General features: G+C 39.7%; 1 protein-coding gene across 3 annotated transcripts in view; it reads left to right on the forward strand.

Annotated features, from left to right (window-relative positions):
* Positions 1-14,638, forward strand: part of COPB1 (COPI coat complex subunit beta 1) — a gene marked incomplete at its 5' end in the record, with an annotated part of 22,607 nt that extends 7,969 nt beyond the window's left edge. For 2 of the 3 annotated variants that reach the window (XM_082317982.1, XM_082317981.1), the window contains 10 exons: positions 302-462; positions 1,137-1,257; positions 1,624-1,851; positions 2,034-2,213; positions 3,303-3,447; positions 4,945-5,064; positions 5,515-5,660; positions 6,990-7,079; positions 7,893-8,048; positions 9,359-14,638. In XM_082317982.1, the coding sequence (XP_082174108.1) occupies positions 302-462; positions 1,137-1,257; positions 1,624-1,851; positions 2,034-2,213; positions 3,303-3,447; positions 4,945-5,064; positions 5,515-5,660; positions 6,990-7,079; positions 7,893-8,048; positions 9,359-9,418 (1,407 nt within the window). In that variant the 3' untranslated portion in view covers positions 9,419-14,638. The remainder of the gene's footprint in view (positions 1-301; positions 463-1,136; positions 1,258-1,623; positions 1,852-2,033; positions 2,214-3,302; positions 3,448-4,944; positions 5,065-5,514; positions 5,661-6,989; positions 7,080-7,892; positions 8,049-9,358) is intronic. The other variant, XM_082317980.1, reaches the window with a different exon arrangement.
* Between the last annotated feature and the right edge of the window lie 12,685 nt (positions 14,639-27,323).

The raw sequence follows: 27,323 nt of genomic DNA on the forward strand, positions 1-27,323 counted from the left end.
AGCTTTAAGATAGGATTTAATTATATCCACTAACAAAGGAAGAGTGCCTTAAGTCTGAGTTGTTCTTAGAGGGATCTAAGACAATCTGTGCAATGTGAGCTTTATGCATTGGTAGGAGGCTTCTGTATATATTTCAACATCTGCCTATCAGTCTCCTCAAATTCTCTCAAAACTGTTGCACTGTAACTGACCTTTACTTATAAAAACCTTATCAATGCAGATAATTTTTATTAAAACCTTCTGCAGAACAAAAATACCTTTTTTATATTAATTGTAACAATTGTTTCCTGTTTGTTTCTAGATCCCAATAGTAGAATCAGAAATCAAGAAAGAAGCTGGTGAGCTAAAACCTGAAGAAGAGGTGTCTGTGGGTCCAGCCCAAAAATTGGTGACAGAGATGGGCACTTATGCAACACAGAGTGCTCTCAGTAGTTCCCGACCTGCCAAAAAGGAAGAAGACAGGTATTTAAGATTTCAAATTAGGCCAGGAGTGACTTGGTTCTTTTTTTTTTTAAGTGGTATTCTCTCTCATACAGAGTTTAGCAATTGAGGTAATTCCCTGTTTTAAGGTATGATCCCAAGTAGATGGTATCTGATAGGAAGTTGCCTAATTGCTTAGGATTTGTAATCAAAGCTTGCTGCATATCAAAAAGGACATTATTAATTATTGTTTCCTAAATTCTAGTTGATTCTTTGTAGTTTATATATAAGAACCCTCACAATTTTAAGTGGATACAGAGATGTTGCCTTTAGAGTAAGACTTTTTTTTTTTCTTGATATCACCTTGCACTATTTAATATTTGCTATGGTTTATTTCATTGGTAGCTAGAACAATTGCTGTATTTCCTTAATTACTGGGCTACTTCATCTTGACTAGTCATTATCATCTCAGGGCTACAATGAAATTATTATCCATTACACTTTTCACTTTACTCCCTATTCCGTGTGGAAACGGCTATGTGACTTGTGAAATATCTCTGTATCTGGAAAATTACTTCGAGAGGGAAAAAAACACCAAACTTCTGACACCTTTCAGGCTTGTTTTGTTTGTATAGTATGGATGTTAAGGTATGAAGATAAGTAGGCTAAAGAGTGTCATCCAAAACTAGTTTTCTGATTATCATTTGTTTTTGCAGACCTCCGTTACGAGGATTCCTGCTTGATGGCGATTTCTTTGTTGCAGCTTCTCTTGCTACAACTTTAACTAAGATTGCTTTACGATATGTGTCGCTAGTTCAGGAAAAGAAGAAACAAAATGTAAGTCATCTATTGTGTTTTCACTGTAGTTACAAACAAGAGCTGGTTGTTGCCTCTTTTCTTTTAAACAGATGTAAAACAGGTTAAGTCCAAAGCGAAGTGCCAGTTACGTGATTGGATAATAATGATAATTTGGGTCACACGCAGGGCCTACTGCTTTCCAGCCACTCTGTCTAGACAGTCTCTAAATCATGCTGCTGGGTTTCTAGATAATAAGTACTAAAAAAAATAAGTAATCAAATCATAAAATCTCTGAACAGATTAATGTGCACCTTTTTGAAAATAAGTCAGAAATAAACATTTCTGAAAAGCTGTGTAAAATGCAATAACCTCCTTCCATTCTCTTTCCTTTCTCCTCCTTCTCAGTCCTTCATTGCTGAAGCTATGCTGCTGATGGCCACTATTCTCCATTTGGGAAAGTCCTCTCTTCCCAAGAAGCCGATTACGGATGATGATGTGGATCGTATTTCCTTGTGTCTGAAAGTTTTGTCAGAATGTTCTCCTCTCATGAATGATATTTTCAACAAAGAATGCAGGCAGTCCCTCTCTCATATGCTGTCAGCCAAGCTAGAAGAGGAGAAACTTTCCCAGAAGGTGAGCTATTCTAAGTGTGTAACCATAAACACTTGGAATTTTTTATGGATGTTCACATCGAAGCAGGTCCCCTGGTGAAGAAATGTTGCCATTTGACTGTGTGTAAGTCAGCCGTTATTTGACTGTTTCTGTGCTAAGGAACTGAATTCATCGTGAATGCTTGAATATCTCTCTTCCTGCAGAAAGAATCTGAGAAGAGGAATGTGACGGTTCAGCCAGACGATCCCATTTCCTTCATGCAGCTTACTGCTAAAAATGAAATGAGCTCAAAAGAAGACCAGTTTCAGCTTAGCCTTCTTGCAGCAATGGGAAACACACAGAGGAAAGAGGCTGCTGATCCTCTTGCATCCAAACTTAATAAGGTAATGTGAAAGTCAGTGTTTTAATTATATACGCTTTGCGCTGCTTATGCACAGGAATCGCAGGCTAGAACTGATGAACCAGGCTGTGCTGGTTGATTGGAAGGACCCAGGTGTTTCCTGGTTAGGATCAGGAGAAAGAGAAAAACCCTTGTACTTAAAGTTGTTACCTTCTTCACATGGGATGGGAAGAATAAGGAGGAGACTTGGAGAGTGCTGAGCTGGTGGGATGTGGAGAAAAAATTAAGATTGTTTGCTGGTCTGAAGAGCCCAGTAAGGTTCACAGGGAAGAGAGCAAGGATGTCACAAGTGATTAAGAACCCCATTCTTTCTTTGGCTGCCGTATCCTATTGCCAAGTGCAGTGCATCCTTGTTTTTCTCTTTATACCTTTTTTTGCTGCTGGTTACCAGGACCTGCAGAGAAGGTCCAAAGAGAAAAAAATCTCTTAATTCATTTATTAGTTAGGGTTAAAAAACCAGACTTTTATTATATTATTTAAATTCTGGATGAATTCTTTTTACTGTTTAAAGTTACCTTTTCATTGTAAGTCAACTTTTCTTTGTCCTGCTGATCTTTTTAAGAATAAATGGCATTACAGTCCATATTTTAGGAACTTAGTGAATTCAGTTCAGAATACATTTCATCTGGAAAAGTTTTACAATTGTAGTGTGTACACAAAAGGACACATGAAGGAAGGATGCAGTTAAATTTACTTGTATGAATAATATGGACAGTCACTGTGTGTTTAGCTATAAATCGATTAAATCTGTTTATTTTGGAAGACTTATGCATGAACTTTAGATTTCCTAAACATCACAACTTCTTCAAATACTATTTCTAGACAAAACTTGTGGTGATTGTTTGGAGTGTTTTTTCCAATTTTATTCTTATTTTTTTCCCTTTTTTCTTACTAGTAAGTTAGTTTTGTGAAATTAAAAACTCTTGGCACACCTGCTTGATTTGGAGGCTCATATTAAAGAGTAATGGATTTAATTGTAGTTTATTCTTATTTTTTGTCATTGTTTGACATGATTCCATGTTTTAAACTGGTTTAGGAGAAGAAAAATACCTTAAACTCTTTTCTCGCACAGGTTACTCAACTGACAGGTTTCTCGGACCCCGTCTATGCAGAAGCATATGTCCACGTCAATCAGTATGACATTGTGCTGGATGTGCTTGTGGTCAACCAGACCAGCGATACTCTGCAGAACTGCACACTAGAACTAGCTACGCTAGGTAAGGAGTACTGGTGGAAACAAAGCAACCGTTGGGCAGCAGTGAGGTACTGGGGATGGGCACCTAGTTGTAAGGAGTTTCTGAAACACTTCTAAATACTTAGAAATTTATGCCAGCTAGTTGCCATTTTCCAAGGATGTTTCGGAATGCCTTAAAGATATATTTTTCTTCTAAAAAGTGGAAGACTTGTATCGACTGGTACTGACGGTACTATCTGGCAATAAAAAATGTAGTCAGATTTTGAACTTTTTCATGCGTTTTCCACTAGAAAAATAACATTCCTTTCCCCCTTCTTCTCCCTTTTTCCTGAAATATGGACAGGTTTTTTGATATACTTATTCCCCATTGTGCTGTTACCATAGAGCAAGAGGACAAAAGCCAGACTGGGATGGAGCAAATGTCAGGGAACAGAAAGCCATATGCCCTAGGTGGTTCTTGCACTCAGCCTGAAGTACTTAAATACTGCAGTTACTCAGCTGAAACTGTTCCCTGTACCAACAGCTGTACCAGAGGCTTGCTTGAACAATACTGAGGCTTCATTAGCTTCTTTTAGGGGAGGGGCTGGAGCAGATAATCCAAGAACACTAACGAGTTTCCTGTTAGTTATCTCTTGTTTTGGCAGTCAGCAGTTGAAATATGTTTACAACATACTAGGAGAATGCATGTTATATACTTTTATTTAATGTAAATATGACTGGAGGGGCATAACCTTCCTCCTAATCTTTTGTAAATCATTTGATCAGACTAATGATGGAGATAAGTAAAATTAATATATTACTTAATAGGTTGTAATTTTCTATTTATCAGTTAACGAAAGTGGAATTCCATATTTCCCAGTTGATGTCTTCAGATACATTGCAAAAACTGACTTGATGCATCACTCTCCTGTGTAGAGCTGATGCTGTTCATGCTGTGTTCTCAAATTGCACAGTTTGATAGAACTAAGGAGTCTTTTACAATTGCTTGCTAAAGGATTAGGAAAAATACGTCTCTTACTGTTTCCTGGGAGCAATTACATTCAAAATCAAGGTGATACTCTGACCTGTTTATAAACAGCTTAGTGCATGTAATACTGGATGTTGAACTTTGGTTTTGAGACACTTGACTGTAGGATTAGGTATTATGTTGTCAGTGATTAAAACACAAGGTAGAATTAACCGTTTCCTGATTGTTAAAAATTTAATACTAGACTCAATCCGAAGCCCATTTAAGTCAGTATTTACATTTGTTTTCATTGGGGTTTGGGTGAATACACTAATATTTTAACTGAAATCTTTAATGTAATACAAATTAATTTGTCTTGCAGGTAGCAAACTGTAAAAAAGCCAACCAAACAAAAAAATTCCAAATCAACTAATACCTTTATTGTAGTATTTAGTGCAAATTTGTAGACATTAGACTTGAATGACAAGAAAATAAAAAATTCTGTTCCAAAAGCTAAACTCATTATATACTGCTAACATTCTCTGGTCCTCATCTCCCAATTTTTTTACACAGGTGACTTGAAACTTGTTGAAAAACCATCTCCTCTGACACTTGCTCCACATGATTTTGCAAACATTAAAGCTAATGTCAAAGTTGCTTCAACAGAAAATGGAATAATTTTTGGTAATATTGGTAAGTAAACAATTTAGTATGCAAACTTAACATTAATGTGTAGCATTTCTTAACTGCTTAATGAGCTCAAAAATACTTAAAACACTTCATACTGGAAGAGGAAATTAAATGGTCTACAGTGTATGAATATTTTGTAATGATTTTTGAAAAATTTATATCACTTTTACTTAAAATCATAGTAGAGCACGGTACCTTTAGAATGATTGTCAGCATGATACTTGAACCCAAGCCTCTGAATTTGAAATGAGCTAGGCAGCTTTGCCTGAAAGACCAATACAGTTAACTCGAAGTTCTGTGGCAACTGGGTAAAGCACTTGAAGAGGACAGAGGTCAGCAATGAGACTGAGCAAGTGTTGACTATTGTTAACTGGCAGGTGGTAACTGAGCACTCTTATTTAGTGCAAATTCACTTTTTTTAAACATTAAGGTGGTTTGTGTTTTATATTGCAGTGTATGATGTCTCTGGAGCAGCCAGCGACAGAAACTGTGTGGTTCTCAGTGATATTCACATTGACATCATGGATTACATCCAGCCTGCTTCTTGTACGGATGCGGAGTTCAGACAGATGTGGGCAGAATTTGAGTGGGAAAACAAAGTTAGTTTTATTGTTTGTGTGTTATTGGGGGTTTTTGTTGAATGAGGTATAATTCTGTTTCTTGTTTCTACATCAGCTCATTACATCAATATTATCTCTTGCAATATAAACCTCATTCAACATCCGCATTGGATGTTGGCCTCAAGTAACTCATTCTCTTGTTATCTTATCTGTTTCATAAGCTTAGTGATGCAATAAGTAGTTTTTTCTTAGAAAAGAGGTATGTGCATTGAGCCTTACCTCCTGTACAGAAGGTGCGCACATTGCTTGGTGATTGCTTTGTATTTCAGCTCAAAGGTGAGATCACAACAAGTGTAAGTTTATGCTGAGACTGCAGAATTAGTCATGCTGCTTACCCTCTCCAGTTCTGAATTATGTTGTCTTTTGGTTTTTTGTTGGTTTTGTTTTTGTTTGTTTTTTTTTTTTTTTAAATCATAGAATGTTTTGGGTTGTAAGGGACCTTCTAAAGTTCATTTAGTCCAACCCCCCTGCCGTGGGCAGGGACATCTTTCACTTTGCAATACAGCTGTACACTACAGAGTGGTTGTGGATGCTACATAAGACCAACAAAATGGTAGGTACACTTAATATTAGAGGGTGCCCAAAGTGTTGGTTACAGGCCTGTTAAAAAAGAGTTTAAGGGAGATAATGTCATGCAACAGAGCAACATAGAGTAGAAACACTAAAACAGAATGGGAGATATTTTACACAAACTGTAGCCTTGTGTGCTACGTCTATTAACATGTATTCACTTGAGAGGGGATTTAAGTTCCCTCAAAGGGAACTTGTAAACGCCAAATTTTAATCCATAATATGTGAAGCTGTAGCAGTTTTGTAAACTACTAAAATATGTGTAAAAAGCAATTTAAACAAGACCTGCAATACCTATTATGAGGAAGCCAACACAGCCCAGAGAGCTTTTTTGCTAGAAGGGAAATATGAAAGCAATTTTTATCATTGTTTAAAAGCAAGCTTTTGGACTAGATACCACTTTTTCTTGTGCTGGCAATGTGTAACTATATTCAGACAAGAAATGTACTATTTGCTGTAGAGAGTCTGCGTGTTCAGCGGAATATCATATTCACCTAATACATGTCAGAAACCATGGTCCTAGCATGGAGTTCCCACCGTTTAACAAGCGGATGGCAGGAAGTGAAGACTTTGTATGATGCCACCACATAATGTGATTTGGAGCTAGCTTACTGAATGTGGTGTTCCTCAAGGAGAAATGTAGTGGCAATCTTCTTTATAGAGCCCTGAAGAAGAGATCGTTTCAGAAATGCCTGAGATGCTAATTAAAGTAATTGCCATTTTTTTCCCTTCTTGAAGGTTACAGTGAATACTAACATCATTGATCTAAACGAATACTTACAGCACATACTGAAGTCAACCAATATGAAATGCCTGACTCCAGAGAAGGTGAGCTATTTGCTTGAAGGCTTTTAGACACCCTTTTTAGTTTCTCTGCTTTGTTTAATTTGTTTAGTATTTGTTTTAAATATTATTGGAGATGCTTGTTTACAATATGAAATAGTATGAAATAGTATGAAATAGAAGCATATGCTTCAAAGTTTTTAAATGAGTGCTCTGAAATGAGTAAAAGCAAGTTAATGTTATTAAAATTCTGTGTTGCTTAATCACTTCAGCTATTTCTTGCCCAACTAGAAAATCAGAATGTCTGTTTTAATTTGTAGTAGCTAAGCTGTAGTACAGGTTTGATGGAACCATATGTTTTTATACAGGTTGGTGGGTTTTTTTGGTAGCTCCAAGTTCCTTCCTCCTCTGTCAAAATTTACATTTCCTTTGCCAATTTAGCCTTTTTATTGTAAAGCAAAATATATATATATATATATACACACAATAGCTATTTGCTTTTAAGATATAATACATAATAGCTATTAGCAAAAATACGTATAGTAGCCAAAATGGGTATAGTAGATATTGCTACTATTTAGCTTCTTCACCATTTTGCTGTTCATTAAATTAGACCAGAAAATGCCATCCTACCTTGTTTTGATGAATATTGTAGATTGCATATCTTTCAATATTAATTTTAGAAAAAGGCCACCACTGTTACCCATTGCATGATTCTCACATTTTAAAAAAAAGCTGTGTGCAAAGAAAGCAGTTTAAATGTTAAGTACTGATATCTGCCTAGCTATATGTAGGATGAATTAAAATGTATTTAAAGGATTTTGGCCTTTCTAAAGAGTTCAAATGTGCTTTTTGTAGGCACTTTCTGGTTATTGTGGCTTTATGGCGGCCAATCTTTATGCACGTTCCATATTTGGAGAAGATGCACTTGCAAATGTCAGCATTGAAAAGCCAATTCATCTTGGACCAGAGGCACCTGTCACTGGTCACATACGAATCCGTGCGAAGAGTCAGGTAACGTGGCTTCTATTTAGAGCACTGTCTCTCCTTGTCCTTTTTAAGAAAAGGTACTGAGCACTCTAAAAAAACTTGCAAATTTTTGGACATCACTTAGTTTCTACTATTAGGTAAATGAGAAAGTTTTTAGGGAAGATGAATATAGAAACTTCAGCCTTAGTTTTTTAAAAACTATCTTATACACAGTTTGTGAGGAAGGAATGGCTTTTTAGTTAGGTGTAATCATACCCTAAAACCACATTGTACATCATCTTTCCCAGTGTATTATCACATAATAGGCCTTTGGGCCAAGTTTTTCTTATTTTATCCATAGCAGTGCAAATAGGATAGTATACTTGATTTGCTTTTAAATAAAGAGCAAATGCTCCCCAAGGTTCCGTGATCTGTTTCAATTTCATATAACAAGGAAATTTTATGTATGTAACTGCTGTTCACTGGTTCTTTTTAAAAAAGAACAAAACAAAACCCAGAATCTTTCAGTAGAATTATTTTCTAAAGGTATATCTATGAGTCTGCTTTGGATCTTAGAACTTCTACCTTCTGACTAAAAAAAAAAGTACAAAATTTGGAACTGTTTAATAACAAAACAGCTAGTGTACCAATAAAAGTATTTTAAACAGCGTACAATAAAGGACTGCCTGAGAATTTTCACATTCATCACATAAAACCATTTAGTTCATGTGATGTCATTGTAAAGATTTCAGAGTGATTTAATTAATGTTTCTGATATGTTTTCAGTGGCATTTTTACATAAGACTGCATTCAATTATATATGCCAGCTTAGTTTCATCTTAAGGTCATTCTGTTGTTGATTAGGTGGATTTATTTGTGCGGTTTCTTTTGAGATTTCTTCAGTTTCTGTGCAATATTAATACGGTTCTGTGATTAAATTATTTTCTACAGCTTTAGTGCATTGAGTGCTAGTATCAGCACTGAGACTTGCAACAGCTGAATTTCAGTAACTGGACTGACAGTTGTAATTTCTTCAGTGGCTGAATACTTCCAACTGGTGGGAGGTCAAAAGGCTTACATTTTTTTATTTTTCTGCCTTTTGTATTGGTAACAGATTTAGCAGTTGCTAGCTCAAATTTAAGTTTTATTATTTCAATAATACATGCAAATCTAGCCTTTACCTAGTGTTAAGAAGGTGTGCACTGTAATGTCTATGAATAATTGAACAGTTAGAAATACTTTAATTTCCATGCCACTAACTTCATAGATTTCTGTATATGGAACTTCCACTTTAATATAGATAAAGTTGTTTTGAAGCATGTGTGTCATGAATGTCTTCTTTCTTTTCCTTACAGGGAATGGCCCTGAGTCTTGGAGATAAGATCAATCTGTCTCAGAAGAAAACAAGTTTATAAACTTTACTAATGTCTTTTCAGGTCTTTTACAATTTAACCTTAGGTATGTGGCTTTTGGGATCCAGAACATCTTATATTCTTCAGTGTTCTGTAATTGTAGAAGCCAAGCTTTTGAGCTGAAAGCATTCCAGCAGAGAATTTATAGGTTCTCCATGATTGATACTGAGCAAAATTTTAAATCTCCAGATTTTTTTCTTTGTCCTGGAAGTCATGTTTTCTTTGTCTCTAATATATACTGATGCTCACAGTACAATAAACAAATTATGCCAGTACTGTTTTGTCTGTAAATTATAAACTCTGTTTTATTTGATCGGTATTGAATATCTGGCGGGGTATTTTGATACTCTTAAGAAAGTGGGAGTGTGTAGTAGCTTAAGTGTTTACAATAATGACTAGGTCTGGATTGTGGGAGTGTGTGATCGTAACTCTTAAAATACTCTGGTATACGTAGGAGACTATATATATTTGACAACTAAATCAAAGGCTGTTTCTAAACAGTTGGTTTAGAACTTTTTTTTCAGTTCTAACTGGTTGGTTTAGTAATGTAATCACTTGGCACAGACAAGCTTGTAATATCAGAAAAGAGATTGTCAAAATTCAGCTCCTTCCAGCAAGTAGTAGAACCTTAAATTTGGTTTCTGAAATGCATTCCTCATAGCATTATCATGAATAACATAACATTGCTGGTGGTGTTCTTATTTTTCAGTTAATACAGAAAAGACAGCCAAGTGCAATATTAAAGCTGTAGCAGCGTAAGCAGTATTTTCAGTGAATGCAGCCCTTAGCCACATGTGTAAGCTCAGGAAGGAAGGATTCAGACTGATTATGATCTTGCAGTGAATTGAACCAAGTTGAGGAATTGCGGAAAAGGAAGAATTGTGAGTGAATGTCAGGTCAGGATGTGGAAGTGAGTTAACACCATTTGGCTACTAAATGTTATGAAAATTAGCAGTAGATTAAAACATATAACCATTAGATTGAGAATACTTTTAGCTGAATCTGTTAAGCATTAGTTCTGAATTTGTTAAATTGTTGCAAGCAATTAATTCTACAGAAGAGTCCCCAGAGCCAACAGTACTCTTCCAGTTGGCAGAAAGTCCTGCTGCTGAAGTTGAACAGCTGTGTTCTGCTCCAGTAGGACAGAAGAGAACTGAGTTAGTATCCTGAGTAGCTGATTCCCAAAACATTTAAGACCCCAGTGATGAAAATACCTATTTTCCGCTCTGAATAAGCACAGGAAGGAACACACATGTAAATTCTGAAATGAAAGAGTCTCGGCTGCTGTATTTTTAAATCTGGCTAAAGGATAGCCCTAGAAGTATAATGCAAAAACTGAGCTAATAAGTGACATTTGTATAAATATTTCATTACGTGTTCTTCCCAATACTACTTTTTGCCAGCTAGCTTTGGTCTGTTCTTATAAGCACTAGATTCACTTTTTATTCCAATCCTGTTCTTAAGCTTAGGTGCTAGAAGAAAATAGTTTGCCCATAGTAAAAAATGGGGCAGATCTGTCAACAGCTAAAACTTTGCACTGATGCAGCTGTACAATTCTGAATTTTTAGTACATAAAAATCATAAAATCAATAGAAGTCTGCTGGCAGTAGTTATTTTTTTAAGCCATTAGCCATCAAAGCCATGCTGTATCCAACAGTACTGAAGTCTGTGTTGCTGTACTCCAGTGTGCACACCTCTGTTAACAAGCCTGTACACCTGCTAAGGCTATGTCTTTTGTTAAATATCCTAGATTCAAAATACGTGACTTCCAAAGCTATGGTGTGTTTATTTTACTATTTTCTCATAGGCACACCCCTCACACCTATGACATACAATAAGAAAAAGGAAGGGGTCTTAGATAAGCAAGGCTGTTGCCATGAGTTTGTCTGAGCAGAGAAAAAAACTTTAAAGCAGCTTCTGAAGGCTCTGATTACCTTGTGGACTTCTGTGAGCATTAAAAATGGTCATGAAATGTACAGGTCACAGTGATGTATGTTTCAGGTATAAGCAGTAGATATTGTGGACATACAATGATGTGAGTTTTAAAACCGTTACCTGCTATAGTGGGGCATATCCAGCTCTTGTACTCCCGTAGATGTTAGGGACGGTAAATCAGTAAGATGGTGCAACATGGTTTTGCTGAGTGACCTGTTTGTTTTGCATGTTTTGAAATCCCTTTTTGCTTTTGCCATTATTTTGGTTTTTAATGAAAGCTCCAACTCATGCATCACATGATACCAGCAGGAGCTGAAGCTCTGGATATGCCGGTCTGCCTTGGTAATGAAGTTATGTCTCTACATGATCTCACAGCAGTTGTATTGCATTCTGTGAAGTTACGCCAGATTCACAAGGATATAGTAGAGATAATCAGAATGTGATCTTAATTGCTTAGTACTTGGTAATTTGGGAGGGATGATGGGAGAAAAGCATAGGAGTATGTGGTATGTGCTCTCTTGTGAAATTCCATGAATTATTGGTATGCCGCTTAGAGGTGCATGGGGGGGATTTTATTCTCCAATCACTTTAAGCCAAACCAAGAGAGAAGAAAATCTGAGGACTCCAGTGAATGGTTTCATCTCTGCAAAGACATTGTGATTAGTAGGACATTAACAGAGATTGAGTCATAGCTGTGTGTATACTGACTGGTGTGAATGAGATGATTTGCTGACCACAGCCAAGGAAAGGATGTTTTTGGAGGAGGAGAATGTCTTCCAGTACCTGTTATCCAAGCCCTGTTTCAGTCACAATCTGCTATCCTCGTTGGAGAATAGAAAAACATCCTGGCATGTGCAGAGACCGATATTTCATGTGACACTTAGTCAGCTAGGAGGGGCACATAATTTAACTTTGTTTAGGATATCTTTTGCAATCAGAACTTTGTTCAGCAAAAGCTGCCATGACTTTAGGATTCATTTTCCACCTGTCATGCTTTTCAATAGGTCTCCTGCAGAATTGGTCTTGTACGGAAGTTTTCATCGGTGGTGTGCATTTTTTTCAGTAGCCTGAGCACTAAAAAAAAGTTAGATGCATGTTTCATGTCTATACTTCAGAGATGAAATTATATCCTTTTATATAAATCTTATTGTGTTTTGGCTAAGCTTTTACTCAGTAGCTCAGATAATAGACTGATTTTGGTTCAGAGCACCTCTTTCTGAAATAGCTTTTGTGAAAGACTGACTGAGAGAGATTTTCTGTGTCTGCCTGTGTCCACAGACAGGATTCTTAAGTTGTGTCCTTTGAGAGTGGTGGGCCTGGTCTTAGCCGCTCCTGGGCAGGCCTGTGTGGTCAGGTCCCTTGTCACTGCTTAAAAAAAAACTACTTGTGACAACTACCATAACTACTTACGGGGAAGGGAAATAGGAGGAAAGCTGATGTATGATTGTTGTGGTTTCCATGAGGATTAGCAATTGTGAGCAAATAGGAGACCTGAGAACCACAGATGCTCCACTGGTCACTTTAAGAATTGGTGTTCTAAGAAGAATGGGGACTCTTAAGTAATTGCTATTGAAGTGTTTCATCAAGATTAATAGGGTGCAAAATATTTCCTAGATACTAGAGAACTGTTCTGCATATACAAAGGAATATCTTATACAGACTATCCTACTTTAGGATCCACTTACGGCTTTTTCATTGCAGCAAAACTTGGTAAAAGCTAGTGTATAACTGTGGCTGTGCTGTTTTGTTCAAAACTTTGTACGAGGAGGTCACTAACCTATTTTCTGTGCAGTGTTAAGTATATATTGCATACACTATGCTTGGGTAAGGTAGTGTTATTCCACAACTCTGATTTCAGAAACTTGGATAAGAACAGGAATATAAATTCCTGGTAGGAGTAAATGGAGCAAGAAAACTTGCTGCTTTTCCATTAGAAGTTTCAGAAAGTCATTGCGTGATGCAGTGCTGGCATAGCGGGAAGCTGGCTTCTCCTATGTCCCCGCTTCTAACGTAGAGCTGCTGCAAGTCAGGGCCAGTTTTCTTTATTCAGGGCCCAGTGAGGATTTATATTTCTGTCCTGTTTAGATGATACATGAGAAGCAGGAATGTTTATCTGATGACAGGCATGATATAGGCAACTCTGTTATCTAGGAGAGGAAGGGATCATCCCAAGAAAACATGAAGGTAGGTAATAAAAAACAAAAATAAATCAGGCCATAGGGGAACATAGTTTGTATATTCAGCTTTAAAAAGATTTGTAAGTGGTTTCTGTAGAGGCAGCTTTATACAACTCTCAGAAATGTGAAGCCTCATGTGAGGGGCGTTTGTGCTGTATGATGTGCTTTTTGGCACAGAGCTGCAGGTGGAGTGTTGAGGAAAGATGCAGCCAGTTAATCCACATCTTGGGTCATCTACATAGTAATACCTACCAGTGAGCTGTACCTTGTCACAAATTAAGGTATTTTATGAAGTTTATATTCTTATGTGTTGCTACACGAGGGGGTGCTGTCTCACAACTCATAAGAAATTTTCGTTGAGTTTTTTTAAAAAGTGTTAAGAAAGTAAAGGATGTGCTGCAGGTTTCATCATAAAAGCGATACAGGGTAATTTTAGCCCATTCTTGGGGTCACTTTCAGTTGTTTTTTTGTATATTTTCAGGTTGCCTAGCTATGCACAGTGATGCTGGCAGCTCAGATTACTAATATAGTGCATCTGTTTGAACACTGCCTTTTCTCTAGAGATTTTACTTTTGTAAAGCATAATGAGATAGGTTTGCCTCTATACAGCTGGCCTAGGGAGAATCTCCTGTTTGAAAGACGTGATGATGAGCTCATTAAGAGAGGGATATAGGTGAAATTCAGGAAATTCTAACTGTGATTTTGCCTGTACATTTGTAATACTAATCTAGGCAATTTTTTGTTTGAGCAAAACCATAAATATCCACATATTTCACTAGATATTTCTCCTGATTTTTTGTGTATTCTGTAGCTTGTAATTTTAACCTTTTCCATACTCTGTGTACCATTTTTTGATTGCATCAGTGCAGTATATTTCATCAGAATGATCCACCGTTGCCAAGAGTAGAATGGAGTTGCTAGCAAAAATGTGATTTCTTTTGTGTTGAAAGATCAGCATAATTCTTATAGCTATAGATTGTAGTCATTTTATAATTGAGTTATATGAATTTGGATGTTGTCAAAACCAGTTATTTTACATACTATAAAATCTGCTGTTTCTGTGGCTTGCAGGTCCCTATTTTGTTCTTTCTTTCACTGGAATTTCATTTAGGGGAAGCAGAACAAACTAAGCCTATTGTTATCCTGGCCCCAACACAAGAGCAGAGTTGGTGGGTCTCATTGTTCCTACATCTTGTTCACAGTGTTTTTCAGGTTTGATGTTTCATGTTTTCCCTGTAATATCTGATTAAAGGTCTAGTCTTTTACAACAGGTGGTCACACTAACATCTTTTCATTAAAAATGTGGTCTCTTCTTTTTCTAAGATCTTACAAGACTGTAAAGAGTTGTAAGAATTTTATCATGCTTCTAATTTTAATTACTTCCAAAGTTTGGAAATTACATCTGACTTCTGTATTTAGAAAGGTTAGGAAACCATTTTCTTTTACAGAAGTGATCATTTGAATTTCAAAATGCAGCAATGAGTTTTTAGTCTGATCTTTTAGAATAACTGCTGTCACTTGTATTCAGACACAAGAATAAAGTATTATTTCCACTGAGTTGTCCTTAAGCTATACGTTATATGAGAATATGTAAATATTTTATTAATGTGTAGAAACTTCACTGTAGATGAGATTCCCCATGACGTTTACTTTTTTCCTTCCTTATTTTTAAATATTTATGTTACTGCAACTGTAGATCTCACATACTGTCCAAAACTAACATGATGTGTTGCATAGGCATCCCTGCTCTTAATTGATTTTCAAATGAAATTCTGTCATTCTTTCCAATATCCATTGAATTCAGTGGGGCCAATTTCCTCTTTGAGCTATGCCTACTGAAACACGTGAAAGGGTTGTTCATATGCAGAACCATGTACCATTTAGCAGTAAATTCTTTTTTGAGGCCCGGAATAGTGAATGAATGGTGCAGGCATGGATAAGCCCCTTCAAACTCTGGAGGGTAGCATTGTCACCTCAGAGATGTCCCAGCTTGTTGCAGGGTACTCTCTTTTTTACCTGTAAAATGAAGAATGTGGGACCTGTGGGCACAATGAAAACCCACTGGGTTCATCTGTTTTAATAATGTAGTGCACGGTTTTAGGTGTGAATCTGCTTTGCATCTATAGCTGTAGTCTTGTGGTATACACTTGAACTTAAAGCGGTTTTCCTTGGGCTGAAGTTGTGAACCAGAGCACTGTCTCGGTGCCTCACTTGCAACGTGGCTGTGAGGACCTCCAGCAGTTAGGTCTGTATGCGCGTGTGATGTGCACCTGCGACAGGACCTGGTGCCAGCTTCATTCCTAGTTAAGGCTGAGCCTGAATATGCGGTACCAGAATGGCAACAGGTCAGACCAAATCAAAGCTGATCTCCAAGTTGGTGTCCAAGCTTCACGTCAACCATTAACTTATCTGTGTCATCCCTACCACGTTCAGTGGCTGCTGGCAGAGAGGTAGCTGCTTGCTCTAGTCATTATCCCATGCTCTGAGATCTTTCAGGCTGTTCCTGTGCCTGTCAGTAGGAGGCCACTCTACATGATGAGACATCTTGTCACAAAGACCAGATGTACAGTTCTTTGTACCAGATGGGAGTTATGCTCCAGGCTTTGATCTATTAGGTCTTAAGCAACATCTCTCCTTGTTTACAATATTCTAATATCTGAAAACTGCAACTTGAAATGGTCCACTTAATTTATTTTGTGTTATGCACAGATCTGATACCAGCCTGGAAGGCAAGTGTCCCGGTTTATTTGGTTAGTACAGCTGATGTTGTCACCATGTAGAAAGTGATGGCATTCACTGGCTCCTTACAGTTAGATCCATATTGACATGTACTATTCTCCTAAGGAGAAAGAGTGAATTCTTATTCCACAGTAGCTATGGTTCATTGACATGTTGTCATCCTCCGGGATCCTGTAGCTCACCCTTTATCCATACTCGAGCTAGGTGAAAAAGAAGGAAAGGCCATTTGAATCTGTAACTGGTGGCGCATGCAGCAAAGTACGTACCGCTGGCTGATTCGGACTGTCTGCAAGGTCCCACACATGTGCCCAGGGAGAGTCCCGCTGACTGCACCCGCTCCTAAAACCCCTGTTGCTGTAAATCCAGTCTTCCCCAGTTTACTAGCTTGCATTCAGAGAGGTGTTTACCTGCTCAGATAGCACCTACCTGTCAGTAAAAACCCCGTTGTAGGAGCTTTCTGCTTTTCTGGTTCATCCGACATAGACTTGGTAGAGGTTGTCTCAGAAGAACAATTTCGCCCTCAGTATGGTGGCTGGCTCCCTGTGCCATACCGTACTGTCCCATGATACAAGTGGCTGTATCTCTCCTAACTTTCTGACATGCAGAGACCCACAAGGTGATGACTGACAAAACTGAAATTTTGTTTCTTATAGTTTACCTATATAATATAAATGTTTCCATCATGGAAAACAGATTCACCTTTTACTCAGATTAGTAGGAATTGCCTTGGATTCCTATACAAGATTTTCTTTTTTAATGCCATATCAAACTTTCTTTTATAAAGGTGCAAGAAAATAAGCTGTTAAAACCTTAAGGTATTTGACCTGTCAATACTTTAGTGCTTGTATTTTAAAGCATGTAACGCTATGTTAATGCATCTTTAACAAGAGAGAGAATTATTCCAGGGTTTGTATGCCTACTCCATAAGTAAGAACAGGTGTTTTTTTCCTACGCCTGTTCACACTTACACTTCAGGCGCACAAGTTCAGCAGTGATACTATATCCAGCCTTAATAAATGTGAACGTTGCCGTAGAAACACTGTCACTTTGAGAGAGGTATGGAATGCCAAAGAAACCTGTTCTCGCAGCATGCAGATGCTAAAAGCAGATGAAGACATTTATCAGTTAATCAGTTAAGCTTATTATTTATGGAAAATACAGATCATGTGAGACTATGGAATGCATTTGTTAATTAAGTGAAAAATCAGGAATTGTGTGTGTTCCAGCTAATTCCTCATGTGTTACTGTAGAGCATGAAGATACAAGCCCTAACAAATATATACTTATATTTCTGGAAGCATAAAGTAGTCCCTAGCTTCCCAAGTTACATATATTAAAGCACATAAATAATGAAGCTGCAAATCTTGTTTAACCTTTGCTTTTTTATTACCAATGTATTTTTGCATTACCAGTTTTCTTGGAAATTATTGGGGTTTGTAGTTGGGGCAATCATGTTTTCCAAAGCTTGTAACTGTTTTTTATAGCAGTATTTAATGGATAGTACATGGAAGTAGGTCTTCAGAATAACAGATTTCTGCAATTTTTCTCATATGCCCAGGAAATCACCTTAGGGCCTCAGTTTCGTAGCTGTGAAGTGGGGATATGCTGCCACTTTTGTGTCGTGTTCCGAGATCTATTGGTGAAAAGTTCTGTACGAACGCTCAGTTGCTGTTCTCCTTCTGAAAACCTGGTCAATAGTCCCCACTTTCTTCCTAGTCAATAAATGGGCAGGTAACTGAGCTGAGTCAGGTTTCAGAGAAAGTTCTGGGTGAGCGCAACAAGACAGAACTGGGAGCTGGATGGCTGTGCACATGTTGCAAAGGAGTGCTGGTAAGCAGCTAGCTGTCAGAAGAACAGAGATTTCGCCAGCTTTATCCTGTGATTTACACTTTACCATAGTGTAATATGAAGACAGTAAGCTCTCAGCAAATCAAGAATAGTTTTTGACGTACACAAAAGCTAATAAACAGTTGGGCACCTGAAGTGGTGTTTAGCAGTAGCAGGACCAATCTGCCAGAAGGACAGCGTAGTGTATTTCGGATGACCTTTCCCATGAGCCAAGGAAAGGGAATTGATAAATAATTACAAGCTGGGGTTGGCAGGCTTGTCTTGCTGCTCCCATGCAGCTTTTACTGAAAAGACTTGTGCAACACCTTGTTTGTTGTAGTGAAAGCATATTTTCTAGCTCTGTTTCCCAGTCTGTCTCTTCTTTAATAGATAGAGGCACAGCTGCTTTTGGAGGGCAAATGCAGTAGTCCTGCCATCATCTACTAGGCATTAGCTTTGGAAGCTCCTTTTCTAGTAAGACTGTTCATGTTCCATCACGTGCGCGTCCCTGGATGCAGAGGGCCAAATGCCCTTCTAGAGGGCTGCACCAAGTGCCCATCTCGATCCCTTTGAGGGACCCCCGGCCCTCCTGTAACACCCTTGCCGCCATCTCGTCCAGGGGAGCCCAGGCACGGGCTGAGGAGGGGGCTGGAGCCCAGGCACGCGAGGGGAGGTGGAGGGCAGTCCCTGTGCCCAAGGGGCAGCAGAAGGGCACCGGGGAGCGATCCCCAGGAAAGGGGCCCTCCTCCCCCCCGACCCTCCTCCTTCTCCCACGTGAGGCCATCTTTCAGGCCCCCCAGCTCCCAGGACAGCCATATTTGGCCACGTGCATCCCCGTCACAATGGCCTCCTGATGGCACAAGCCACCTCGCTGCCCATTGTTCCGGGCCCTATAAATGCAGAGCAGCTGGCCCACAATTCACTGAGCTTCGAGGGCCTCGTCTTCCAAGCATGCCTGGAAACAAGAGGCCCAAGAGCCAAGTGTACGGCTGCCCGTCTTTGCGTGGGGGCAGAGAAGACGCATGGCTGCAGCAACCGCAGAGCAAAAGGAGGCGGCCACAGACGGGGGGCACCATCAGCCACATCTACCATGTGGCTGACAGCGTGGAGCCCATGGAGGTGGATCCACCCGCAGATGAAGAAGAACCAATGCAAGTGGATCCACCTGCAGCGTGGCTCCCCTGGCACCACTACACCGTGCCAGGCCTCCCCTCCGTGACGCCACGGCACCGGCGTCGCAGGAGTGCTCGGCGTCGCAGGAGCACCCGGCATCGCAGGAGCGCCCGGCATCGCAGGAGCGCCCGGCGTAGCCGCCGCACCTCCATCAGCTGGCAGGCCCCCAGCCTCTGCGCCTGGCCGCCCCGCGGGCTCACCCGTGCCAGCTCCCGGCATCAACAATTCTTGTGGTGATCGCCGCGGGTGGCGTGAGCCCTTCTTTCCCATCCCCCATCTCCTCCCCCTATTTAAAAAAACCCAAACAAACCACCAATAAACCAAGAAAATAGCAGTAAAAATGCTTTCCTCCTCTCTTGTTTGGTACTTTGGCGATGGCGTCTGGCCTCCTCTGTCCCCTCCTGGTCTCCCAGCCCAGGAAAGGCACCGACGCGTGGGGTGTGGGCCCAGCCCAGGGCCTTCGAGCTGGTGAGGGGCCGGGGCACACGGCACACAAGGGCGGGCTGAGGGAACGGCCTCCGGTCACGAGGGCGGTGAGGCACGGGAGCAGGTTGCCCAGAGAAGGTGTGGGTGCCCCATCCCTGGAAGTGTTCAGCTACCTTCGTAAAAAAGGTTAGTATCCCTGAATTGTTCAGGAATCCTTTAGTGGCACTGTCCTCTGCTACTGAAATGTCCAAGTCTTACCAAAGCAAGGGAATATGCACTTTGGTAGCCTAGAATATGTTGTGTCTGATCACTGAAGTTATTTGGATTCCAGGTGTGGCTTTTTAACTTCATGTTTTGCAGTATACAATACATTTTAAAGTAACCTGAAATTGCATTTAATTAATTGGGAGCTTGGGAATGCAATGAAATCTAAAGAAATGATGCTGTATACTAAACTCCTGGTCGTGCTCATTCACAAATGCTTCTCCCCTAAGATACTACTACACCAAGAGTGTGAATGACAGTGATAACAGAGTTATATTGTGGACTGCGTCTGTATCATGTGATAAAAGTTTTCCTGGGTGATGTAAGTGATGCAGGTATTACAGTCACTTGTCTCTTCATGCTTTTTGATGACAGTTTTAAATGTGATACAGCTCTAACATTATAGATTATCATATGAAGTTCAGTCATCTGAAAAGTATGTTGAAATGGTGCCATTCACATAGATGAGCTCCATGTAACCATTTCAAAATCTAGGTGAATTGCATAGATTGCCCAATGGCAATCCAATGGATTTTTGTTTGCTGTATATATGTTATGTTCCTGTGGCTGAAATTAATTCTAGTGCTTATGACTGGTCAAAAGGTACCTGTCTATTTGAAGTTCCACTAAACCTCAGCTTTCATAAATTAAGCAGCTACTTAGAGAAATGGGCCTTGTGTTAGTTCTTTCCATGGAGAATTTGAGGTATGGAATAAAAATGGGATCTGAGCTTGAGAATAACTGACTGATGATCATCTCTGCCCTGCAGTTTGGATCCATGGAAATAAAACCTCATGCACCTCTACACTGCAATGTCAGCGATGCAGTAACTGACTGTTAATTCAAGTTTCTTCAGTGCTAGATTTGGGACTAGGACATCAGATTGTTGATAAGGCAAGACAAAGAAGGCCGTCATTTGCTAGAGGTTGGTCCTGAAGTGGCAAGGAAGCTTGCTGGCATCCCAGTCAGAGCCAGCTTAGAGCTTCTTAGAAACATAAGCAAGATGGAATCTTGAAACATGGAGTACGAGAGGCTCGGGGCTGGCTGGGGCTGGGCTGTTGCTCCCCACAAGAGAAGGACAAGGAGGAATGGATCTGAGGGCAATGGGAGGGTTGTAAATGGTTTTCCCTCTAATGCATTCATTATAGTATCTACAGGCCGGGTACTACCCATGGTTGTAATAGCAGTTATTACTGGCTGCACTGGTGCCAGGGCCTTAGCTGATATCCTTAGAACCAACCTTTGGTACCACTTGCAGATTTGCTAAAGAGGGTTAATGCAGGCTTGAATTTTAAATGAATACGTTTGATTTGTTTTAGGAGTGTGTTTCAGGAGGGTATAGTGGTTGATTTGGTCTGGAAAGCCTATTTTTAGATAAAAGCATCGCAGCCCTCATCCAAAGGGGATTAGGGGCCTCTGCTGTGTTGTATTTTGAAACCCAGGTACTGTATGTTTACTTCCACAACTGTTCACAACTGTACATAATGTAGCAATATATAACTGAGAGAAGGGTGGTTCTTGTTCTCCTACATCAGTAAAACCCATAGGGAGGTGCTCTTCCCCATGCACACACAGGCCCACATACTCTCAGAGCATCCGAAGCTTTTTAAAAGGATCTATTACTCTAAATTCCTTGAAAACTTCCTGAAAATAAAAAATCAATCCATTTGCTCAATCTCTGTCAAGCAAATAATCTTATGGAAGTACTTTTTGTGCCCAAATTGAAGGACTCTGACAGGAGACAAATGCAGTCATTTACACTGGCAGACTCATTCTCTGCCTGACCTCGCCCCAATGGCATTTTGAAAGCGTGGGTGCGTTATTTTGTTCAGGTGAATCATTCAAAATTACCATTCGTCTGAAAGAGTTTATCAAAAACTAATGGGATTTTGCAAAATAAATGGCTTCACAATTCTTCATCTAGCAGATTGCTGAGAGATGAAATTAGTCTCTGAGATACTTATTGGCTTCTTTTGGTAGCTCTGAATATAAGAAAAGCATGTGCTTTAAACTTTTCTAAAGGAAGTCTTACCCTCTTCAGTTATCAGTGAGGAGTTTTTAATGCACAATGAAAATGTTAATCATCCAGTTGTTTGCTGCTTATAATACTGTTTGTAATGACAGAAGATTCTTTCTAAGAAAGAATTCAAATTTTCTAAGAATAATTTTCTAATAATGAGATTTTTTTTAATATTCTCTAGAATACTATTTTCTGAATAATTGATCTTTTCTGTTGGTTCAGAACACTGGTGGATGCCTAGTCCCTGAGGGTAAGGAGATGGGTTTCTCATGTAGTTGCTCAGCGATGGACTTTTTGAAGAAAATGGCAGCTATGATGCCCATCCTTCTCTCAGGTTTTATCAGGCAGTTGGAGTACACCACCAAATTTTGATACCAGATGTAATTATTCACTAGAAGCAAATGTATATTTAATCCTGTAAGGTAGGAGTGTTAAGTAGGCAGGATAGAGTTCGCACGTATGGAATATTGCATTCTTTAATGATGCCGGAGCAAGCTAAAGCTTATTCTCTGCTTTTGTATCTGCATGTCAAAACATGAACACAAATCAAAACCTTTGTTGGTACAGATCTGTCACAGGTGCAAATATGCAACCGCAATTTAATTAGTGCAAACTATGTCAGCAAAGGGGAACTTGCCTTTCCCAAAAGGTACCCCTCAAATGGTACTTTAGCCAGAACACTGTGTTAACTAGATGAGCTCTTCCCACCATAAAATTGTGTTTTGGTTTGGGGATGGTATGTATGTAATATGTGCTAGACATGTTTGGACCATGACATGCTGTGCCATCTGTTATGACTGGGTTATCTGAGCGATACCATAATATAAGCTTCAAATGATTTTTGCCTTCTCTTTACCTAGTATTATGTATGTTCTCGTTCTCCAAGGAGCAGAGGATTGTGAGAAAGAAACAAGGGAAGACTGTGTGTAGGAAGGGAAATTGCTTCTAACTGTAATTCTGTAATTTTCCATAGTCACCTGTCTTAGTGGTTTGCTTATACTTTTTTTTAATAAATACTGAACAGGCCCTGAATAATAGCAGATGAAAAAAGGAGAACACAGTATCACTGAGAGATTATTTTAATTTTGATGGTCAACAGAAAGACAGTTCAGCAGTGCAAGGGAAAAACAGATGGAAGCAGCAGCTCTAAAATCAGATGAGGTTAAGATTAGTTTTTAGCAGAATCTTTCATGTCTAATAGCTAATAACATCTCTTTACATCGTATTTTAAAGGCAAAGTATTTTTAAAATAGTTTTTGTCCAGCATTCTGCAGGTGGGTAGAGTTTGGGGATTTTTCAGGAGATGATTGTCTCTAATGAAGTGTTTTATGGCTAAGACTGTTGCTGGCATAAAACCGTTGGCTACTTCTGCCTGAAGTTTCTACACCTAAATCCTGTATACGTTCATTACCTCTAGCTTCCTCCTTTCTTACTGATCTTATTCATTAATGAATACTGTGGGTTCCTTTATTGCATCTTCTTCATCCTGGATCATTATAGGGTCACTAAATGTAATTCTTCCCTGTGGGTGTATACTAGCTGTTCCTGCTCATTTCACAACATCATAATTATGGAAAAACCAGAGGTCACAAATTATGAAAACAGTTTAATTTAATTTAGATTCAGTGTCAGCTGTAGGGGAAAATCCATTTATGCACCCGCATTGTTGGCTTTATTGTTTGCTTTGTTTTTAATAGAAAGGGACCTGGTTTTACTTATCCAATGCCTCATACGCGCTAGGAGTCCTGTGGCAGCATTCCTTTTTCATAGCCAGTTGGATTTGAGATATTAGTACATTTTAAATGAAATTATTCTTATTTCAGCAGGCAAATGCACCTGAGGTCCTGAGCAGCAGCAGCTCTGGAGTCAGCGAATGCGATGGTCAGTTCCCTCGAGGACTGCGCTGTGCGCAATGGTACTGTCTGTGCCTATGAAAGAAATGGAGAGCGCTGCTGCTCGAGGCCTCTAGCTCTGTTTGGGTTTTTCCTCTTCTGTGCTTTGAGCTGAGCCAGGTCATAGCATAGGGCTGGCTGCTGCCAAAATGGCTTGTGTTTCTCTCTTTTGCTGTGTGTGCTGTCAGTAGGAACAGCAGATTCATAAAGACGACAACTGACTCCTCTGTTTTTTGGACCAGCTACTTCTTTTCTAATCACACTGGCATGAAATTGGTTTCTCATCAATGACAGCTAAGAGTGGACTGCCCATGTTTTCCCTTTCTAATTTTGCGAAATCAGGGGCAGTACACCTTATTTTACATATGCGCTGTCCAATACAGCACATGTCCTTGTACTGCTTATATACCTCTGGACGTCCCTGGGAATATATAGTTGTGTTCTTTAGAGGGATGGTTACCAGCAGATGCAGACACTTTGTCTGATTCTGAGAGAGATAAGGAGAAGCAGAAATACACGTCTTTCACTGGTCAGCGGCAGAAATGATCCACTCTAGGTATAGTATTACACTAATCTCACTAGCATAGTTGGCGTTTAAACCCACAGATGACAGGTACTTTACGGTACTTTTGACAACAGACAAAGCAGGTCCTGAGTACAGATTTCCATGCAGCACTGCTGTTGAACCTCAGTTGTTTCTGCCTACAGCACATCCATTATTCCAGTCCTTAGACTCTGATCATCAGGAAACGGCTACGGTGTGAGTGCTGCAGTAAGAACAAATCCCTGAAGTGTCTGAGGGCTGTAAGCCCGTTTCACCTCTACCCATGCATCAAATATGAACTCACGTCTCCAGCGACTTAACTTTCTGCACCACCGGTCTCCAGCCCTCTCTGTAATGCTCTTCTTTCTGCACGGGTCACGGGGGAGCCTCTCAGGCTTTTAATCTGTAGCTTATTGTTTAAAGATTTATTTGTTTTGCGTGACTACTGCCAATGTTGATCACAGGCCGGCATCCACGGAAGGAAGCTGGACAACTGGAAGAGTGTCCGCTGCTTCTCCAACTGGGTTCCTTATCTGTGATGAGACTGCTTTGAAGGATTCAGGTCATTTGCAAATGTCATCTTAAAACTGCAGGTGCTTAGTTTTTCATGTTTACAGTGGAAATGCGTGAGAGAAAATGAGGTGTAACCAGCAACTCCCTTGACGTTGCAGAAAAGCCTTTTTTTTTTGTAGGAGTGCCTTGTTTCCATGGCTACCCTTTGTTAAGGCTCCTGCTGTTGGGATCAACTTTAATTCTGCAAGTACCAGAGCATGCCCAGCGGTGGGACGGTTTGGTCTCAGGCAGCGGGTGGGGGCAGGATATTCCCCTGCACGAACCAGCAGCGCCTGTTTCCTGGGCTCTGCTAATCCCTCCTTCTCCTCCCTCATTTTAAAGAAGGCAATCTGACATGTCTTTCTCTGCCTTCTTCACCCTCCAGCAGACTTCGCCCACTTCAGGGACACACTGCCATAGCAGGGAAATTAATTTGGCTGAGAAACTGTAAAGAAAATGCTGATCTTTCTCCCTGCCACCAAATCAAGATGGTATGCCCAAGGGAACACTGGAGTTCTTGCCCCAACCCCTCTGCTCACCCAGTGATCAGCCTGTATTCTCCTAAAAAAAAACCCCAAGTGAACAAAAAACAAAACCAAACCCCACCCAAAACAAAACAACCCCTGTCTCTTGGAATTGCTGTTAATTTCAAATTGAGATATTAATGTTAAATGTTTCTGTCTCAGATTTTTCCTGTGATTTTTTCCTTTTCCAGATTCTCCCTCCCCCATACAGGCAGCAACAAGTTGGTGGAACGAAGTGTTAATTTTTGGTCGTTGGTGTAGCTATACTCAGATGCCACGATCTCAGGAGTGTTGGGTTGTAGATGAAGTAGTAGTTTTTGGACTTATTCACAGACATATCTGTAATAATAGGGAACAGTTTCTGAAAGCCTAATGGAGGTTTGGTAACATTGGTAACTTCTAAAAGTTTGCTTGGGTGTTTCTGTGTGTTTTTAAGTAGGTAAGTGTGTCATGTATGGATCATTTGATTCCCTCTCTCTCTCATCTGTGTTGAAATTGCATGTTCTTGTCAATGATATGTGTCCAGAAGCAGTAGACTTCAAACCTCTTCATGGGTATTTCTAATTTCTCATTATCTTTCTCCCTTTGGAATTGATTGAATGTATCTGGGGCTTTCTCTCTTGTCACAAAAAGGAGCAATGCTGCTTGCAGCCTTTTCTCCTACTTATCTATTTCTGTAGCCATGAGGTACAAGAGAAATCTCAGCTTCTATTTTCTTCAATTTTCCGCTAAATTTCCTTTGAAGGTTATCTTTCCTCGAGGCTTCAACTGATCCATTTTCTTTTCATTTCCTTCTCTTTTTTTTGGCACTGCATAATGTGTTTGTGTAAAGAAGAACAAAGGAGAGGAGAAGAAAGTATACCTTTCTGTTGACATAAAAACTCTTTGGTTCTTACTCTCCTTCTGGGCTTTCTGCTTGGATATCCTACATACAGCCATGCATCTCTTCTGTGCTACAAAAGGGAATGCTGCTGTCAAGAATGCTAGTTGAAATAGCTTTCCTTATGGACTTTGAATCAGGCCCTTTTATAGCAGATCTGTTGTCTGTATATATTCATGTAATCATAGCTCTTTGATTTACTGATTTAAAATCAGTTTTAATTATTCCTTATTTCTCTAATTAATCTGGAGCCAATGCAGCTAAAACATATTTATCCTATTGTGGAGAGGGTATGAGGTTTGGAGGGTTGTTTCTGCTCCATAAAAATGCCCCTGGCTGCTCCTTTACTCTAGGTTGGGGGCTCTTAACACTCCTGCGAAGGGTCTTTGCCAGGACCAGGGGGTCAGGTGAAGAGCAGAGCCATTCAGGTGGTGTGAGTTGCACACGTGTGCACGTAGGTGCATCATGTGGGTCCTTACCTCTGCTGCTGGGTACACAACGTGAGTGTGCCTGTGTGCTTATAGTGCCCCAGACCCGAGATATTTGCATGACTGTTTCTTTCCCTATATCCCTGCAAGGCAGGAAAGATTGGTTGTGTTAGCCCTGTTCTTTCTCCTGATGGGGCTCATCTAGAAAAATTTAGAAACCTTCTTCATCTAGAAAATTAATTGATAGCATCTTTTGCTGAGCGTGGTGTGCCCTCAGCTTTTACTTATGCCTTCAAGACTTCATGCAGAGCTTTCTTTTCAAGCACATTCATCTTTCGACAATTTGACCCCACTTTCTCAGCAACTCTTCTGGACTTTTTTAATATTTTCTGACTGCTTCTGAGTGTGTCTGTGAGCTGTCTGGGAGTTTGGTTAGTATTTAAAAAGTATTTATTTATACATTTCACATTCACAGCATTCATGTGTAAATAATCAAATCAATGTTGGGTAAGTCCCAGTCCATACCT

The sequence above is a fragment of the Platalea leucorodia genome, assembly GCF_965183815.1.
Source record: "Platalea leucorodia genome assembly, chromosome: 7".
Taxonomy (NCBI): Eukaryota; Metazoa; Chordata; class Aves; order Pelecaniformes; family Threskiornithidae; genus Platalea; species Platalea leucorodia.